This window comes from Zootoca vivipara, chromosome 15 (genome assembly GCF_963506605.1).
Source record: "Zootoca vivipara chromosome 15, rZooViv1.1, whole genome shotgun sequence".
In the NCBI taxonomy this organism is placed as follows: Eukaryota; Metazoa; Chordata; class Lepidosauria; order Squamata; family Lacertidae; genus Zootoca; species Zootoca vivipara.
Genome location: NC_083290.1, coordinates 34,373,276 through 34,392,738, shown reverse-complemented (window position 1 = coordinate 34,392,738; position 19,463 = coordinate 34,373,276). Strand labels below are relative to the sequence as shown.

The following is a 19,463-nucleotide window of genomic DNA, read 5'->3' as shown; positions in this document are numbered from 1 at the left end:
GAGGTAGAAAATGCAGAGACACATGTGCATATACCACTATTTCATCTCTGCACAACCCACCATCTTTGCCCAAAAATGAATCAATATACAGTACAGTATTGGGTGGGAGGGGGGCACCCAAAGTTGTTGGGCTTTCTTTTAGGAAATCAAAGTTGGGGGCAGAATTGAGGACTTTCAATGCTTTTCACTTTTCATATTTGTGGATCTGCGCTATGGCCTTAGTACTGTATTGGGCTTTGGTACAATAGGAACATTAGAATAATAATAATAATAATAATAATAATAATAATAATAATAAAAGAATGATAACCCCCTATTTCAGTGTGACACATTTTATTGTCAAGTGATCTTGGGCACCATGGGAAAAAGCAGAGTTAAACTCTCATCGTGTTTAAACAGCAAAAATGGGTCAAAAATTCGGAATAACTTTTGGAGGGGGGGGAGAGCAGGAAGTTGTGATTGCTTTTTGTTCCTGCAGTTGCTTTGCCACTTTCTTGCTCTAGGGCTTCTCGTTATCCTTATTTTTAGCTCATCCCCAGCGCTAGCTAATTTGACAGTTTGTTTGTTTGTTTTTAAAAAACGGCATCTATTTAAATACAACTAACATGCATTGCATTGTTTCTTGGACGGATTCTGCGCGACTCCCGGCTAGAGCGACGGGTCTCGTTCCGATGGGGGAGGACGGCGGGAAGAAAGCGAGAAGCCGATTGGTGCATAGCGCACTTCCCCATGTCCCCTGAGCCAATCAGCCGGCGCGTTCCCGAAAAGCCGCGGCGCCCTCTGGCAGAAGGCTTCGGGTTGCCCATGGTAACCTCCAATCCGGTCTGGAAAGAGAGATGAAACGAAAGTGGTCACTGGCTCCTGCCGGGCGGGCTTGACTAGAATCTTCGGTGGGATTGGTTGAGGTGCTTCGCCGCTGGTTGGGGCGAGGATTGAAAACTTTCGCGGAGGGGCCTTCGCCGCCTGTGCGGGCCTCTCCGGGACTTGCCCGCAGGTATGAAAAGGGAGCAGGCGTCGCTTTGGGCTCCGCTCTGTGAGTGGGATACCCCTGGGTCTGTTACAGCTGCAAATTATGCTTTGTAAAGCTTGTTCTTAATGTTGTACATGACCTGGGATCTTTTGATAAAGGGCGGTAAATGAATGGAATAAATAAAAATATAACTCAAACGAGGGTATGCAAACTATTGTGTTCTGCCCTGAGCTTGGAGATCCTTGGTGGGGTACTTTATTTATCTTTTACCCTGCACTTCCACTTCCCCAGAAGCCCTCAGAATAGTATTTGGATCAAGACGGAATCAGGCTCAGGTGTGTTGCAAAAGGAAAAGGGAAAGTTCATCCTCTTGGTTACCGAGTTCTTCTAGTGATCAGGTGGGATGGAAACAACACAGCAAAAGGGAGAAAGCTTAATCTGTTGCATTTCTACCCCTAGCTTGTGATGCTGCTTTGAAAGGCGCAAGAGGCCCCACCAAAGGGAGGAAAAAGCAGTGTTCACTTACTGTGAAGTAAGTCTGTAATATTGCTATTTCTCAAGTTGGGAAGTGAGAACCTAAGATCAGACCTCCGTCCATAGCTGCCAAGTCTCCTGTTTTTCATGGGAAACCCCCGTATTTTGTTACCGTTTCCCGCTGTTATCCCAAATGGATTCATAACCCGTAAATCCCCCGGATTTGGAATGCAGCTCCTGCCGGCGGCCATGTCCCAGCTCCCGGCTGTCTGTGCATGTCTGGACATGTGCAAAAGCGATTTATGGTGCCCAGACACGCGTAGAAGCGACTTCCGGTGCCACTCTGCCCATGTCTGGGCACCGGAAATCGGGCAGCGCCAGCACCGGAATTTGCTTCTACGCATGTTTGGACATCCGTAGAAGTGACTTCCGGTGCCACGCCGCTGCTGATCCCGGAGATCCTGTTTCATAGAGTGGCCAACCACAAGTTGGGCATAAAGACAATGCAATGTTTTCATCCATGAGTTTTCTTAAGGGAGTTTCACAATTTATGGGGCAGCAATCTTGTTTGACTCTGGCCAGTGACCTACATTTCTGGTTCAATATCCATTATTTTTGATCATTTTTTAAACCCATGTCTAGGGTTGCCATATGTTCCTCCTTTTAAAATTTTGTCCCTTCTGCTAGACGTTTTTTTACAAGCTTCCAGATGGGCAGTAAAGACTTACCATATTTCTTTCAGTTTGCTTTCCCCCCCTAAACAAGCCCTGTGATCCTCTTGATCTTTTTACCAGTAATTGAATGGCCTTACTGGTATCTGAATGACATGTTCATGGCTTTACTTAACTGGTTTAAAATTACATTATGCTGGGTGATACAGTTTTTATGGTTATTTATGGTTAATATTATTTTTAAAATAGAATTTTACATACAATATATTCAAAAATTGTACAATTCAAAGAAATTCAAAGTGTACAGTTCTTGGACACACTGCATTGATGCATCGATAGTATTATCTTGTTGCATGTAATTGTAATGATACACCATCCTTTTTTTTTCAGGGGACACTGACGGTTCTTAAGATCATTTTTGTAATTTTTAAATTTTGATTCATAACTCTAGTTCAAATCTCTTTTGGGAACTGCCTTACAATGTTATTTCCCCCTAAAAGGTGGCTTCTAAATATTGTAAATTAGCAGCCTTGTACTCAGTGATGTTCAAGAATTCTAAGAAACCAAAGAATCAGTACAGTTTTTCTGTCATCTTGATTCAAAAAGCCACCCAATGGTATGAAAATTTACCCCCTGATCTCAAGAGCCATCAAGCAGTATTGGGCTGCAATATCTTAAGAGGTGTTGAAATGCACAGCTTCCACAGACACCAAACCCCCAGGGATAAATGGGAAAGGTGGTGCTATGCTAACAAAAAGTTTAGCAGTGCTTCTTTCTTTGCAGGATGCCTGGCACAGTTCTTGGAGTTGGGCCAGGAGTATTTATCTTAGCGCTGCTCTGGGTACTGACCTTGCTGCTCTGCGTGTTGTTATCCAGAGCTTCTGGACTCGCTAGGTAAGGTGCCATCTCCTGCTGGGAAAGTAATTGGAGAGGAAACTGCTAACCACATGGATTTCAGGCAAATATTTCGGTCATTCCTCCTCAGAAGAAGGTTGGGTTCCATCATTTAATTAATTACATGTTACTTTCCCACCTATCACTCCAGGGAGCTCAAGGTGTGGTGATTTTTAGTGCATTGTCACAATAGACCCTTGATTGGTTTTTGGAGGGGACAGAAAAGATCTCAGAGGTGCTAACCAGCATACTACTGATCTACTGTATTATGAATTGCTATTTTTCTGCATGTGTTTTTTTTGCAGTGAAGCAACTATGTTTAGAGGGGAGGAGAATATTGCAAGTTAATGGGTTGTTGTTTTTTTAAAAAAGGGGGCATCAATGTTTAGGCGATGTTTTTAAAAATAAAAATTGATCAACTGAAAAGGTGCACCAATTCGTCACAGCTAATCTTTTAAAAATGCAGGTGCTAATGGAAACTGCAGATAGCAAGTACCAGCTTAGAAGAAACTTTCCTTATCTTTCTCTCATAGGAGTGAATGCCTTTTCTAGGGTGATGCCTGCTTATGATATCATGTAAAATAGGAGCATCCTTTTTTCTTTCAGAACTATTGTTTTTCTGAAGTTGCAAGTTTTATTTAATCAATTAATCCGCTGAAACTTGTATAATTAACCAGCCAAGATTTATTTAATTGGAGAGCAGCCGTTAAAAAACAAAACCCTAAGTATTCAAAATGTGGATTGTGAAATTATTTGAAAAGTATAATAGACTCATTAAATCCCCTGCCACCACCAAAACAAAATGAAAGACTTCTCCATGTTCTATCCAATTATTCTCAAGGAAGACTTGGGATATTTAATATCTTCCTTTTTACTGCATAATGTCTCATTTGTAAAATCAAATATTCATAGCACTTTTAATGAGGAAGGGCTACCTGATCATTTCGCTTGTGTACTTTGCTTTCTTTTCTTACTTATGATTTGATAAATTAGGGAGCCTTTGCTTGTCTAATTCATCTCCAGCTATTGACTAGGTACCCAAATTTTGGTATGGCTAGGGTATCTATGTCTTCAGCAGCTGGGAAGACCCAACCAACATCAGGGAGGGAGCCGTCTTGTATCCTATGGCCCCCCTCACAGGACCCATATGATTGTCACCTTACGTTTCTGCCCAACCCCCTTAAAAATGTAGACCACATTTTATGATTTTATCTTTGCAGTGGACATTATTGTCATTTTTTTGTTCTTGTTCTTATTTGGCAAAGTCTATAAATAATAAAGAATGTCAAAGGAATATTGGCAGCCACGTATCCTCTACTTAATCTAATAAGTGGATCTTTTAGCTTCTCAACACATGGTGTATATTGGCAGTTATTGCCCAGCCTTTTTCTGTCTATTAAAAAGAAAGGAAAGGAAGCTGGCATCAAATGGATGTGGGTTGCAGAATACACTTTTTTTTCCAGAACTGGCCATGGCCATATCCTTCTGAGGCTCCTTCCTGTAGTGTAGTAAGGTAGAATCCAGTCCTGGTAAATTCATAGTGCACTTTTCACTGGCGTCATTGAATTGATTCTTGAAAATTGCACCCTAAAGTTACAGTCATTAAACACTTTGGGCTGTATCCAATGTAGCACTAAGTTACTCAATCCATTAGCAAATATTTACGCTTGTGCAGAATGGGACTTCCCGCTTGTCCCAACCCAAAATCTGTTATTGGGGTTCCCTCAATCCTCTAGACAGATTTGAAGAGGGAAGGGGGGTGGAGTTCTGTTGTGCAAACATAAATCCCTGCACTAATGAAATAAGTGCATTGAATGCCACTCTTTGGCATTCAGATTCGTCCATTTGGGGCTGCTCTGGGAGGAACTGAGGTGCTTGGAAACAACAGAAGATGCTAGCATACTGGAAGCCAAACCCTGTGCAGGTCTTCACACCTGGATGCCTGGCATAGTCTGTTAAATTTCCTGGATCAGTGGTAGAGAAGGCAGCCATAGCTCCCTTCTACCTGTTCCCACCACTTTCTCCATCTAGATTCCTGGGTTCTTGCTTGCTGGTAGCAGACAAGGGAATGAGTGATGCTTTGACCGGGAAGGTAAAGGGTGGGAGCTATCCTGGTTGCTTTCTGCCCTGCCCCATTGGGGCATTTAAAGGAGTGTGTGCCCGGGTAGTGACATTGAGCAACTTTATATTGGTTTATTTAAATCTTCTAAGAAAGTGTGGCTAGGATTAGCAGTGATTCCTGTGGTTTCTCCCCACTCTCTTTCCCCAGGTTCTCTGTCATTGTGGTTTTCTTAGGTGCTGTGATCATCACCTTGGTTCTGTTGCTTTTCCCTCGTGCCAGCGAGTTGCCTGCACCGGCTACAGAAATTAAGGTAAAATTATTGGGAAGCTCCCCCTCCACAAATCTGTAGCATTTCATACTAACTGTTTCAAATGTGTGCTGTTTACAAGCCAACACAGATTTCAAGAGGGCCAAGTTCTATCATTAAGTATAGTCCCAGTGAATCAGTACAGGTGATTGGCTAATTGCCCATTTTCCAAGGGAAAGCAAATGCTGCCAGGTCAAATGCATTATTGCTGGGAAAGGGAGAAGAGAAGTCAGCATGCTGCCACGAAAGGGCTGCTAGATGACTAAGGCTGCGATTGGTAGTTGGGAGTCAGGTGTTCAGGCTGAGAGCAGGCACCTATTTAGTTATTTGACTTATTAATCTCATGCTACCTAGAAGGTCTCCAGTCAGCTTACATTTAAAAACATAAACATAAATGCATTATACCATAGCGGGGGGGGGGGGAGAGATCATATAAAACATTAAATGTTTTCATTCAACAATCAAAAACAGTCCCACCACCCCACGAGCCATAGGAAGGCGGGGAAGGGGAAGCCTTTCGCTAGTACTGAAAGGATGTAACATAGCTGTCAAGTTCTCCCTTTTTTAAGGGAAATTCCCTTATGCTGAATAGGCTTCCTCGTGAGAAAAGGGAAAACTTGACAGCTATGGGGTGTAAGGGAAGGTGCTAGATGGAACTCAGTGGTGAGAGCATTCCACAGATGAGGAGCCACAACTGAAAAGGCTCTCCCTTATCATCACACTCTGAATCATCCTTCAGAAAAGGGATCCGAGACACAGATGATGTGTCTTTAGGTACCTTGGACGTCAGTGGACTGAAGGCAAGCTTAGAGGTCAGGTGGGAGCCAGTAAGTTTGGAAGTGAAGAGAACCAGGTGGGATGTCCTAGTACCGTAGCTAATTGCCCAGACTGAGCAGTCAGCAGGATTCATTCATTCACTCACTCATAAATTTATAGCCCTGCTTTTTGAGGAACTTTCTTCCCAGAGCAGCTTGCAGTGTCTAGTAAAAACCAACTCCACCCGACAAACAATAAACCCACCGTAAAAAAAAAGTGAAATACTGAAATAGAAGATAATACAGATGGGGCCTGTGAAAACAGTTTTCTTGTCAACCATTAAAAACAAAAGAAAGTCTTGAGGGTGGTGGGGTGGTGGTTAGTGTTTAATTACATCTCTCAAACAGCCTGATTTAGCAGCTTATTCGCTGTCCCTTGGACCCTTCCCATTCCCAAAGCCAACAAACAAACAAAACCCCTTTCATTTGAAAAGTGGTTGGGTGTGTGTGTAACTTGAGGATTCTTATTAGCTGAAATGGGCCCTTCCTCTTCAAGACAAAGAAGGTTGCAGTTTGAGTACCCCGCTTTCAAATACAGTGGTACCCCGCAAGATGAATGCCTTGTGCAACGAAAAACTCGCAAGACGAAAGCGTTTTGCGTTGCGCGAGGCATCTCGCAAGACGAAGTTTCCTATGGCCGCACTTCGCAAGACGAATAGGAACGCATTGATTAAATGAGTAGACCGGGTAAACCGGGTAAATGGTAAGCCGTGCTTTGAAAGATGAAATTTCCCTATACAAAGTGACTCGCGGAACAAATTAATTTAGTCTTGCGAGGTACCACTGTACAGGCCTTTCTGCAGGCCTTTGTATCGCCTCAGCGTTACCTGACTACCCAGGCCAGGAAAATACTGTATTGGAAACAAAATGACATATAACCATACCGATACATTAATACAAATCATCGTGAATGCACAATGAAGAGGACTTCTGGAGAGGCCCTTAATCTCTTCATTTGATTGATGGCATTAGGTAGGTAGGAAGGGAAAAGAACAAAACCATTTCAGATGTTGTTGATTCATGCAGGCGGGCTTATTTGCAGATGTAGCAGACTGCACATCTATGACCATACATGGGAATTTGTGTGTGCCCCTGCAGACATTTTTATTTGGCACATGCTGGCACAAGGAAGGTACGTCAGGTGCATATGGATCACACGGTCATGGCCTTGGATGCAGAGATGGGCGCAAGAGTGCCCTTGCTTCAGAAGTTCACTATGTTAAGGCCCTACATGCCAGAGAAATGTGAACCCGGCCTCTTCAGGGTTTGCATCTCCCAAACAAGAAAGATTGTTTCCCATTGCAATCTCCCATTAGCTGGAGATTGAGAGAGGTTGCAGTACCAATATAAGAGCTATAATTACCATTAGGTGTAATGGAGATAAATGAAGGGCAATCAAAATGCATTCGACTAATGTTTCATAGAAAATATTGAAGTGTGGGTGCTCTTCCTAATGTACCTCTAAAAGACAATGGTGTTATGTGTGATACAGCGATACACATAAGGAAAAATCAATCTGTATAAAAAGCATTGTGGTTTGTTGGCTGAGATTAATCAATAGCTTAATTTACAATACTCATCAGGACATTTTGCCTCCACATTGCCACTGTTGTTTACTTACATTTTCTTTTGTCCATCTACACTCTGCTTCTTTTTACCCATTTGAAAGAGTAAGATCTCAAGATAGTGGGAAGGGCTATAGGTGCAGGGCATGTCCTTTGCATGCAAGGTCCCAGGTTCAACTGCTGATATCTCCAGTGTAGGGAAGGAATGGTAGCTTAGTAGTAAAGCATGTGCAAAAATGGGGTTTGGATCCTTAGTCAAGCCAGGAACTGCATTACCCCAATGGGAAGCTGTCAATTACTCTTTCCATAACTGGACAGGGCAAGAGCCAAGAGTTTGTACAATCCCACACCTTTAGTGCATGCAGAACCACAAAAAGCAAGACCTAGGTGCTGGAATGTGGGAGAAAGAGCCAGGAGAGCACTTCTTTGCTATGCATTGAGAAATGGGCTCCATTTCTCAGTGTGTAGCACAGAAGCAAAGCAGTCTGCTTGCAAGGAAAGAGAGTGATCTCTTTCTCTTCATGCAGCATAGGAATGCTGCCATCTGCCCATGGAAAAAAGGAGCACCTTCCTTGCCGTGCAGCACAAAAAGAAGAGAGCAGTTGGTGGGGAAGGTTTCATGGGCCAGACCTATGCATCTCTAGGTAAAAACAGTGCAGATGATGAGCAGGTAATGAGACAGACCCTGCCTAAGATCCTGGAGAGTACCAGTCAGAGGAGGGCAAATAGTCTGATCTGGTGTAAGGCAGCATCTTAGGTTTCTGCAATCCGCTTGATGTCAGAGGACTCTTAATTCCAAAGTAGAGAGTGAGTTTTTTGTCTGGACAGTCCTCGATTGAACCTTTGTTGGGGGCGAATGGGATCTGACTGAAGCTCATTTTGTCTTCAGATGTTGGAGTTTTTTTTTTAAGTGTTTGAGCTAGGAAGATGACCCTTGAATGGAATGTTTGCATTATTTACCCAAGTCACCCTACTAGGTGCCTTGTAGCAGCCTGAGGGGAAATGCTTTTACACTGAGGTCTGTTTGCAAAGTGAATTTGTTTCCACTCTGGGTCATTTGCGAGAGAAATAGGTTGCTTCACTAGAAGGTGCATAGAAGATGCCTGGCTTGGCGTTCATCATCACATGGGCATACTTGCCTGTAACCAGGTTTACTGCATATTAGCAGGAAACTCTGGTTGCGACTGCTTGTTAAAATATTGTGGGAGCTATCTGGTACCTCTTTCTGCTCATTTTTCATTTTTCTGATATCCAGCAGTAGTTGGAAGAAGGTGGATCGGGATCAACTGGTAGATCTCTGAGTAACTTGCAGCAGATCAGCAAGGCCTTCCAACTCCTAGTGGAAGTCAACAATAGGGGGGGGGAGAAAGCTGTTTTTAGTTCCTAAATTAGGAAGTCAAGTATGTGCACACATGGGAGAGAAATGGAAGGGATCTGTCTGAGAGTTCCTGGGCTGAATATTCAGCCCCGTCACTCCTCCCTTTGCACGTGGCAGGAAACAAGCCAAGAAGCCACAGTTAAACTATACCCTGGTTTACAAATCCCAGTTTGTACAGAAGCCAGCTTTAAACCATGGCTCTGTAGCTTGGCTTCTTTGAAAGCCATTGACCATATTTTCGTTGTTTGCATATAACAGGAAACTATGGTTAACTGTGGCTTCCTGGTGTGTTTCCCTGCTTGTCGGAAGGGACTGCATGCTGCTGCAAGGAGCTCATGCATATCCCAGCCTATTAAACAAAGGTTTGATCATTTATACACGGTCCAGCTTTCTCTCTATGTGTTCACCTTGTTTTCCTGACAGCTCTTCGCATAACTGTTTTAACTCCTGCTCCACCACATCTCATTGTAGTGAAAAGTCCTAAGATTAGAGCAAAGGTCCATGTAATCTAGTGTCCTGTTCCCCACAGTGGCTCTGGAAAGCCCACAAGCAGAGCATAAAGACAATAGCCCTCCCTACTCTTTCCCCCCACCCCAAATGGTAGGCAGTGGCACATGGCCTCTCAACACAGGTGTTTCATTTAGTCATAGTGGCTAAATCAGTTGATGTGTCCTATGTAGATTTGTTTCATCCTCTCTTAAAAGCCTTGCCATAAGATACAAAGAGCCCTGTTGGGCCAGGCCAAAGACCCACCTAGCCCAGCACCCAGCCAGGTGCCTTTGGGTAGCCCACAAGGAAGACATGAACACAACAGTACCCTCCCAACTTGTAGTTCCCAGCAGCTGGTATTCAAAGGCATCCTGCATCAACATAGCTAGGGGCCTGTGTGAATTAGTGCTACTTCTTCTCTACCTACCAAATCTTATGCAAGCTTCCATTAATGGTTGCCTTTGCTCTTAACTGAAATTGGCTTAATACCGTACCTATGTTCTGACTGGGACCCAGGTAGCGCTGTGGGTTAAACCACTGAGCCTAGGGTTTGCTGATCAGAAGGTTGGCGGTTTGAATCCCTGTGACGGGGTGAGCTCCTGTTGCTCGGTCCTAGCTCCTGCCAACCATTGCAGTTCGAAAGCACATCAAAGTGGAAGTAGATAAATAGGGACCACTACAGCGGGAAGGTAAACGGCGTTTCCATGTGCTGTTCTGGTTCGCCAGAAGCAGCTTTGTCATGCTGGCCACATGACCTGGAAGCTGTACGCCGGCTCCCTCGGCCAATAACGCGAGATGAGTGCGCAACCTCAGAGTCGGTCACGTTTGGACCTAATGGTTAGGGGTCCCTTTACCTTTATGTTCTGACTAAGGAACCTGCATAGGTTGAAAGCTTGTATATATTCAGCAAGCTTTCCACTGTGACCCCATGGTCACCAATGCCACATTCCCTGTTATTCCTCCCTCTTCTACCTGCCTCGTTGCCTGATTATTGTGCTCTGATATTACTGCGTCCTACCTGTTTGCCTCCAACAGTCTCCAGCATCCAGTGGAGCTTTCTCAGGGTGATACCCTGCCTAAGAGGTTGTTTTTCCCTTCTATTTCTTCCCCCGCGCTTTTGATTTCTGTTGTTGCTTAATTTTAATGTATTCATGGTTAGTTTGGGCTCTTTGTCTGCTAGGTCTTTGATGTTAATTTCAGCCTGGCAATTGTGTTTTAATGATGGGTTGTTGTTAAATTTGTGCCTGTGTTTGCATTTTTGGAAAGCCCTTCAAGCACCTCTATTGAAAGGGAAAAGCAGGGTATAAATCTTTGTTACTTTGTACGTCACTTTGCAAGGATTTGTAGCCTGGAAGGTGGAGCGATAAATGCTGCAGTGAGACGCATAAATCTGTGCTGTTACATGCTACAAGCAGAAGGCCAAACTATTTGATCCAAAGAGTTACTGGATTGTTCTCCGTGTCCTCTTTTTCAGAAGCCTTGAACCCTCAACCCATTTCTCTACATTGCCCTAAATTTAAAAAGAGAAAGAGAAAAGTTATTCACGTGGAGTTTTTTGTTGCTTCAGAGTTAAATCTTTTGATTTAACAGACTGACAGGCTGTTAAGAAGACCGCTGTATAAATGGCTGGCAATGAAGATGCAGATTTTAATTGTGATGATCACATCATCTTTGATCCTGGAAGCTCTTTTTTAATTATCTTGGTGCTGACACTTGGCTGCTATTAGAGTGCTTATCCCACCTCCAGGTGCCCTTTCTCCAGAGGCAACTGTAATCCTACCCTCTTTCCCCCCAAACCCCCACTTTCACTAGCACAGCTGCTGCCTCCAGCAGATTTCACCGATAATCAAATGTTCCTTCTCAAGGCTTTCCCCTGCTGCAAGATTAACAACCTCCCCCCACCCCATCTGAATTTCCATTACCAGCAGTTTGGCTCCCTCATGGATCAGCTTCGGAGGAAATTCTCCCTCTTCCCAAAGGTTTCCTGGTCCTAATTATTTAAACTCCACATTCATTACACAGTCCTTCTCCTGTCTTCATCTCCTGGAGACACTGGGAATGTTTTGAGCTCTCTGGTGCAAGGCTCCTTCCTGACTGCATTCCTCTGCAAGGCGCTGCTGCCGCCACACTCCAACAGCAGGGGAAATCACCTAGACTTACTTAGGACAGCTGTATCTTTCTTTCTTCTGAAGAAGAAGAACTTTATTGTCTGCAATTTCCGTTTATAGCGCATGCGTCCTTGCTGCAAGGAATTAAGGCGTCATTTCTCGGACCCCAGAGCATCTGTTGGGGGGTGGAATTGCATTTTCCCTTGCCAACTGGGTCACTGCGATCTGGAGTGGTGCCCAGAATGTGATTGCATGGGAAAATAGGAATTTGCCTTGTACCGAGTCAGACTACTGGTCCTTCAAGCTAGTTACTGTCAACATGGACTGGCAGTGGCTCCCCAGGGTTCCAGATGGTCCTACCTGGAGATGCCAGAGATTCAACTTGGGGCTTTTCTGCATGCAGAGCATGTAATGTGCCACTCTGCCACAGCAAGAGTGTCATGTTGTTGTTGTCGTTTAGTAGTTTATTCGTGTCTGACTCTTCGTGACCCCGTGGACCAGAGCACGCCAGGCACTCCTGTCTTCAAGAGTGTCATGGACACCTGTTAGGTAGTGTCTGTGCTTCTAGGTAACAAGGACAAAATACAACTTCTCCCATCTCCTTAGCTGCAAGGAGATTTACACTGGGTACTAAGTATGAGAAATCCAGACTTTGCCTTGATTGTGCCCCCACCCCCACCCCCTGGTATGCTCTTGGATGCATGCCGTGTGATATTTGCAAAAGAAAAGAAGCACAGTGGGTGTTGCACAGCTTCCTCGTATGCACACAGCAAAGTTTTCCCTCCACCCTACTCCATTCCAGAGAGCAACTAGGGTTAGTAGAATTGCTATTTTCTCGCTCAAGGGTAGGCAGAAGGTAGACCAGTGCCCACTTTTTGGACCACTGGGCAATGCCTGGTTGGCCACATTGTGCCCACTTGGTCACTTGGAATTCTTGCCAAGAATGCTGACCCGTCTCCTGGTCTGAACCAGCAAGCCACTACCTATGCTGGTTTGCAGTCCTGTACATGCACTTTTGCTTAACACTGATTAATAATAATAATAATAATAATAATTTTATTATTTATACCCTGCCCATCTGGCTGGGTTTCCCCAGTCACTCTGGGTGGCTTACAGCATATCTAAAAACATAATAAAAACATCAAAGGTTAAAAACCTCCCAATACAGGGCTGCCTTCAGATGTCTTCTAAAAGTTGTGTAATTCTTTATCTCCTTGACATCTGAAGGGAGGGCGTTCCACAGGGAGGGTGCCACTACCGAGAAGGCCCTCTGCCTGGTTCCCTGTAACTTCGCTTCTCGCAGTAAAAACTAATAATGGCAGAACTGCACTGAGTTTTTGTGTGGCTACAAGATGCTCAGACTGAGGAACTGACATGGGTGTGATGTTTATATAATTTGGAATCAGGTGACTGTATTCAGGCTAAAACAGCCTAAAGGGCACCCTTGATCCACAGAGGCAGATCTGCCTTGTATCCTGAAGGACCAGACTGCTGGTAGTATAGGAGCTAAGTAAGGCACCAAGAAGTGCCTGTTGGAGACTGGTTCAAGATGAGACCTCCTACCTTCTTAAGAGCTGGGAAAGGTGGCATAGGTTTGAGATCTGTCCATTCCAGGAGCCAAGGGGGCTACAGCAGTAGAGTTCAGCAGGTAACAAGTCTATGTTGGAGATGAACAGGAGTCTGCTGTACATATGGAGCTGGCAACAAGTGATATCACGAGTATGTTCTGGCCTTGGTGATGGAGGTAGTGCAAAAAGGCAAGGAGAAGCAATGAAGAAAGAGCAGTGGATTCAGTGAAGAAGGCTGCATGGCCTAAGAAGCAGGCCAGCTAATGCCCTATTCAGGCATTCAGCTAATGCCCTGTTTCATGGAAATATTTATACCTAGCAAGCGTCAGCAAGGGCCAATCGTCTGCTCTTAGGGTAGAGTCTTGCAAAGTAGTACCGTATTGGCCCAAATATAAGCCCTGCTTTTAAAATTCGGGGGGGGGGGGGAGAGAAAAAAGACAAAACCCAAATATAAGCCGCTCCCTTAAAATTCCGCAGGCACTCACACCCTTTCCATTTTACTGTACGTCTGTTTCAGCAGCGATATCGTAAAAGCCCATTTTTGTAAGGTTGCGAATTTAAGCTGCACTTTAACTTTTTGCGGTCGGAATTTGGAAAAAAAAAGTGAGGCTTGTATTCAGGCCAATATAGTTTTCCTTCTGTTTTGCAACCCATTACTAGGTTAAGCCTGGTGTTAAACCAAATCTGTCCCTGTATCTCTGAAATTTCGGTCCCGGCCCTATTTCAGCTACCATGTTCTACCCTCCATATTGTTCTTTTCCTCTATAGAATCACAGCAAGATCAGGAGAAACTGTGGATACTGGACTTAGCAGTGCAGTCTTTCTTTGAGAGACGCCCCTGTACCGCAAAAAGAGTCCATTCCGAGGATCTCTAGGACTCACCTCGGCAGCAGCCCAGCACAATATGGTATCAATAATACATGCCCTGAGCTTTCGGCACCCAAAGCCTGCTAATTGGCTAATTAAAAAGTGCAGCTTGTTGAGCGAGCAAACATGTCACCCACAGGAGACTTGTTCTGTAGCAGAGCCGAGGTCAAACTTGTGTTAATGCTGTTTCATGAAACTCACCTTTGCTGTAAGCAGAGTGTAGGGCAGTCCCAGGAGCTGGGAAGAGGGTGTGGGAACCCGTCTCTTACTGGTGGGGTGGGTTGCCTCACTACCAAACTCTTCTTTTTATTATATTTTTTTCCAGGCTCATGGGTTCTTATATGGCAGCTTTAACCTCACTCCTCCTCTCTTGTCCTAGCATGCATCTCTACTTATATTTGTAGGGCAAACTGTCCGCTTTAACTTATTGGAGTTCAGTTTTCATGGCAAGGGTATGGGGGCAACCGTGGGGCAGGCAGAGCACAAGCCAGCCGAACCCATGGCTTCTTGCAAATAATTCAAGCCTTAATGAACATGGAAGGAAAACACACATTTTTAATTTGTGCATTTATTAATTCCAGCAGCTTTTTTGTTTTTTTACTGTAAACAAGAATTGAAGTCACTCTTGCGTGAGAATATATTCGATACGAAATACAGTTTGTTGAATTTGGTGGGATAAGTCCTCTGACCGGAGGCCAAAGCTACAGTATATGCTGTTGATTCTTTTTGTTGCTACAGTCTCTCTTTAACTCTTTCTTGATTTTTTTTATCCCAAGACATTGATTTTCACCTATCGTCTCCTCCTTGAAGTTGGCGAGACATTGCAATATTTGGCTTTTGGTTGTGGCAGTTTTAACATATGACTCTCAAGATAGCTCGTAATGAAATACAATCAACAATGAAATCAATGCAAGACAGGAAAATGCAAATCGACTATAAAACAGCCAACAACAGAGGAGTACTTAAAATATACATACAATAGTAGCCAAAATTGTGGAAACCTTTTGGGAAAAGTGTGTTTCCGAGGTTTGATGGCTCATAACACCACTTTGTTTTGGAGTAATACCATAAAATTATTTATCACTGGAAATATAATTTAATGAAGAATGTAATGCAACAAAGTTTGTTCAATTATCTGTATTCTATCAAAAGTTATAGCCAAATTATCAGAAAAAGGAAGCACAACTTGCTTAGGTTGATATGCAGTAGCTTTCCTTCATTTGAATGTCACCAATGAGCATGAGTGTTCGAGAGCTAGTCATCAACCCTCAGAAAAACACTTTTTCCAAAAGGTTTCCAGAATTTTGGCCACTAGTGTAGGACTTTAAAATGTGGGTCTTTGTATGGCCCTGAAAAGATACCAGATTAGGAGCCAAGCAAGCCTTCCTAGGGAGAGAGTTCCATGAGCACAAACACTCCATCACCAATGAAGAAGCCCTTTCTGTTAGAGATTCATTCCCTGTGTTTGCATTCATGGGATTGTTGTCTATCACATGGTGGTGTATGTTTTCATTCCACAGAGTCGAACGTGGCGGAAACAGGATGTTTGTGTTACTGTGTTTCCTGAAGTGGGACCATTGTCCTTTGTTCATTCTCTTTGCTGTCTGATGCCAGAGAGAGAGGGAGCCATGTTGCAGTGCTCCGTGTGTGGTTTATATGTAAATAAAAGTAGATTAGCCAAAATGCTGAGTTGCTGAGTTCTGTTATGCAACTGCGCAAACTCTGCGGATCCGTAAGTGTGCTGATGTCAGTTGGCATCAGTCGCTGTGATGTTCGGGCTGAAGAAGCTCCCGAACGATCAACCAGGAGGGAGAGAACATGCTAGTCGGGCATGTGTCCCTGCCAGGGTCCTACTCGCAAGTAAGAGATCCTAACACTTTCCTTAGTTTCCTGCCTCGCCTCCCACAATAAGGCCCCCTAGTGGAGAGCCTCTGCCAGTGAGCCTGGCGCACAAGAAGGTTGATGTTCAAGTCTTTCCGTGATGTTTGCTCACCCAGGCAGAGGGAGCAAGAGATGCGATGCAGCAGCCATTCCATCTGGCAGTAGCTGCGTGGCAGGCAGGGAAAGAGAAGTGTGCAAGGACACTTCATTGGCACTGCTGAGAGACCATCAATGCTTGGCTCCTCTCGTTGAACTGTTTTCCATTCCAGCTGCTCAGTGTAAGAGCTTTGTAACAAATAATTATTTCCTGAGTTTGCTTTCCCTGCTACAAATACACTTTCCTTTTGTGTCATGTCTTTTTAGATGGTAACCCTGAGCGCAGGAGATTTGTCTTGCTTTTATTGATCTGTGAGCCCCCCCTTTTATTTATTTAAGAGGGCCTTCTTGATATTGGCGCCTGCCCTGTGGAACGCGCTCCCATCAAGGAAATAAACAACTATATGACTTTTAGAAGAAATCTGAAGGTGGCCCTGTTTAGGGAAGTTTTTAATGCTTGATGTTTTATCATGTTTTTAATATTCTGTTGGGAGCTGTCCAGAGTGGCTGGGGCCAGATGGGTGGGGTATAAATAAATGATGTTGTTGATGATGATAATGAAATGGAACCATCTAATTGCACATCTATGCAGCATTTTTCAAATTGGGCCTTGTGTGCCTTTAATGCAACCCTTCACTGCCTTCATACACCAACAACTTCAGCCTGTCTGGCCTTTATCTGATCTCCAGCCAGCCATATTATCTTAGAATTATAGAGCTGGAAATAAACAACTATCTGACTTTTAGAAGACATCTGAAGGGAAGTTTTTAATGTTTGATTCTATTTTTAATATTCTGTTGGGAGCCGCTCAGAGTGGGAAACCTAGCCAGATGGGCGGGGTATAAATAAATTATTATTATTATTAGTCAAAGGGGAAGAAAAACAAGGAATTTTGCTGTCATTGATATGCTCAGCTGTCACTTGTGCGTTTTTGTCTTCTCAGATTGTCGACACCTTCTTCATCGGCCGCTTTGTCCTGCTGTCCCTTCTCTGTGTGGTTTTCCTTGGGTGCCTTTTCATGGTTTTGGTTCACTATGTACTGCAACCAGTGTATGCCAAGCCCTTGAGAACCACCTCCTAAGAAGACAGGCTGCCAATCGCTGGTTCCACTTTGGCCTTAGGGAGAAATATTTTCCTGTAACAAAAGGAAAGCAAACTTAAATTGCTGTGATCAAAACGTTCTGTTAATTTTTAAATATATGTATGTATGTATGTATGTATGTATGTATGTATGTATGTATGTATGTATGTATAATGGGACGTGGGTGGCGCTGTGGGTTAAACCACAGAGCCTGTTGTTGTTTAGTCGTTTAGTCGTGTCCGACTCTTGGTGACCCCATGGACCATAGCCTAGGGCACAGGGCCTAGGGCTTGCCAATCAGAAGGTCAGCGGTTTGAATCCCTGCGATGGGGTGAGCTCCCATTGCTCGGTCCCTGCTCCTGCCAACCTAGCAGTTCGAAAACACGTCAAATTGCAAGTCGATAAACGGCATTTCCATGTGCTGCTCTGGTTCGCCAGAAGTGGCTTAGTCATGCTGGCCACATGACCTGGAAGCTGTATGCCGGCTCCCTTGGCCAATAATGCGAGATGAGCACCGAAACCCCAGAGTCAGTCCGACTGGACCTAATGGTCAGGGGTCCCTTTACCTTTATGTATGTATAATTTTGTTATTAATATCATGTTGTATGACATCCTGAGCTTTTTGGGAGAAGAGAGATTGCAAATTTTGTAAATACATTTAAATGTACTGCAAGTTCTAAGCCTGCTCTTCATGTTGTGGTCGCCCCCCCCCCCCTTCAGTTCACCCCCCTTGCAAAATATGTTTATAAGGTGTGTTTGCAAAGCAGTATAGGTTGGCTGTATTGATTCCATGTCAACTATAGTATTAGTAGCTGCTCTGTAGCTAGGACAGTTTATTAAATAGACATTTTTTCACATTAAATTCTAATTTGACTTTTAACCAGTTTCTGTTTCCCTCTATGCTGTATTCAAAGAAACTATGCCTGTGTATTTCTTTGTGGTAACTTCTGTATTTAGTGGATTTAATTTAATGGATCCCCAAGGGCTTATTTATTGTCTCCCCCTCCTTCCTGACACAGGTGAGACATGCTAATGAGTCCCTCTGAGAAGTGGCTGGGCTGAGTTGTTCCAGGAGGACAAAAGGGAAACAGATCATTTTTCTTAGTCACCAAATTATTGTTGTCCACCCCTTTAAAAAAAGTACAAAGGAAACCCATATCTGATTTAATGCCTCTCTTGGGGCTGAACCTCATGGTGCATTAAAAAAAAACTGAGCTGGGAGTCATTTCACATCTGCCTGCACACACAGAAAGGGGAAAATGTAATGTCTGAATGGATGAGTTGGAGATCTTGTTTATGCTCACACAAAGTCTGAAGTTTCAAATTGATTTCATGGGTCACATAATTATATTATTCTTTATTACTTGCTTCTTTAAAAAAATCCTACACATGATGGCGATTACAATTAGTATCCATGCCCAGGACTGCTTAGAGTGCTAAATCATATTTTCTGTATCAATTCTTTCTGTTCTTGAATAGTGGCTCTCTGATCTAAATATCCTTGCATGCCATGCAATTTGCAAAGATCTCCTTTGCCAAATAGATGGTTGGTTCTGACTATATTAACATATACCCACACAACAACTTCGATCTGTAGAACTCGCTTTGTTAGAGGTACCACATAATATTCCGGTTGTATTTGTAAGAAATTGATCTTTTAGTGTGCCAGCCTGTACACTTTGGAACTCCCTGCCTATTGACATCAGGCAGGTACCGTCACTGTACTCTTAAAACATTTTTGTTCAGGCAAGCCTGCCCAGACATGTAGAATACTGACATGTGTTTTAATCTGTTTTTAGTTTATCAATTTTTTTTGGAATGTTTTAAATCATTTTTGAAACAAAAATACCAGTTTGTATCAATAGTTTTATTAGTTTATTCTATGTGTTAACTGGTTTGAAGATATTAACAATTAAGCTTTGTCAATGAAATTAATCGGTAAGATGGCAGGTGGTCCTATGTTCAAACTCTGGCATCTCCAGTTCAGATAAAAATTCAGCCAGCAGTTGATGGGAAAGAAACAAAATGGAAACCAGGCTTCCAGGACCTTAATTCTGCATCCAGTATCATATTTTATATTTGCCTTGTGCAATTGCAGAAGTGTGTTGTGGAATGCACGTAACCCAGATTTGGAACTGGCGGACCATAGTAGGGTCCTTACCCTTTACACACACACACACACACACACACACACACACACACACACACTTAAGGCTAGTGGTTCTATAATTCCATAA

At 43.6% G+C, this 19,463-nt stretch overlaps 1 protein-coding gene across 2 annotated transcripts; it reads left to right on the top strand.

The window, feature by feature from the left end:
* The first annotated feature begins 918 nt into the window (after positions 1-918).
* Positions 919-19,010, top strand: TMEM218 (transmembrane protein 218). Of its 2 annotated transcripts, XM_060283104.1 has the most exons (5): positions 931-994; positions 1,430-1,502; positions 2,899-3,009; positions 5,279-5,381; positions 17,089-19,010. In XM_060283104.1, exons 3-5 carry the CDS (start codon positions 2,900-2,902, stop codon positions 17,224-17,226), a joined length of 351 nt encoding a protein of 116 aa, XP_060139087.1. In that variant the 5' UTR covers positions 931-994; positions 1,430-1,502; position 2,899; the 3' UTR covers positions 17,227-19,010. The 2 variants fall into 2 exon arrangements, with proteins under 2 accessions (XP_034996090.1, XP_060139087.1); XM_035140199.2 differs by lacking the exon at positions 1,430-1,502 and having other exon boundaries at positions 919-994.
* Positions 19,011-19,463: the final 453 nt, after the last annotated feature.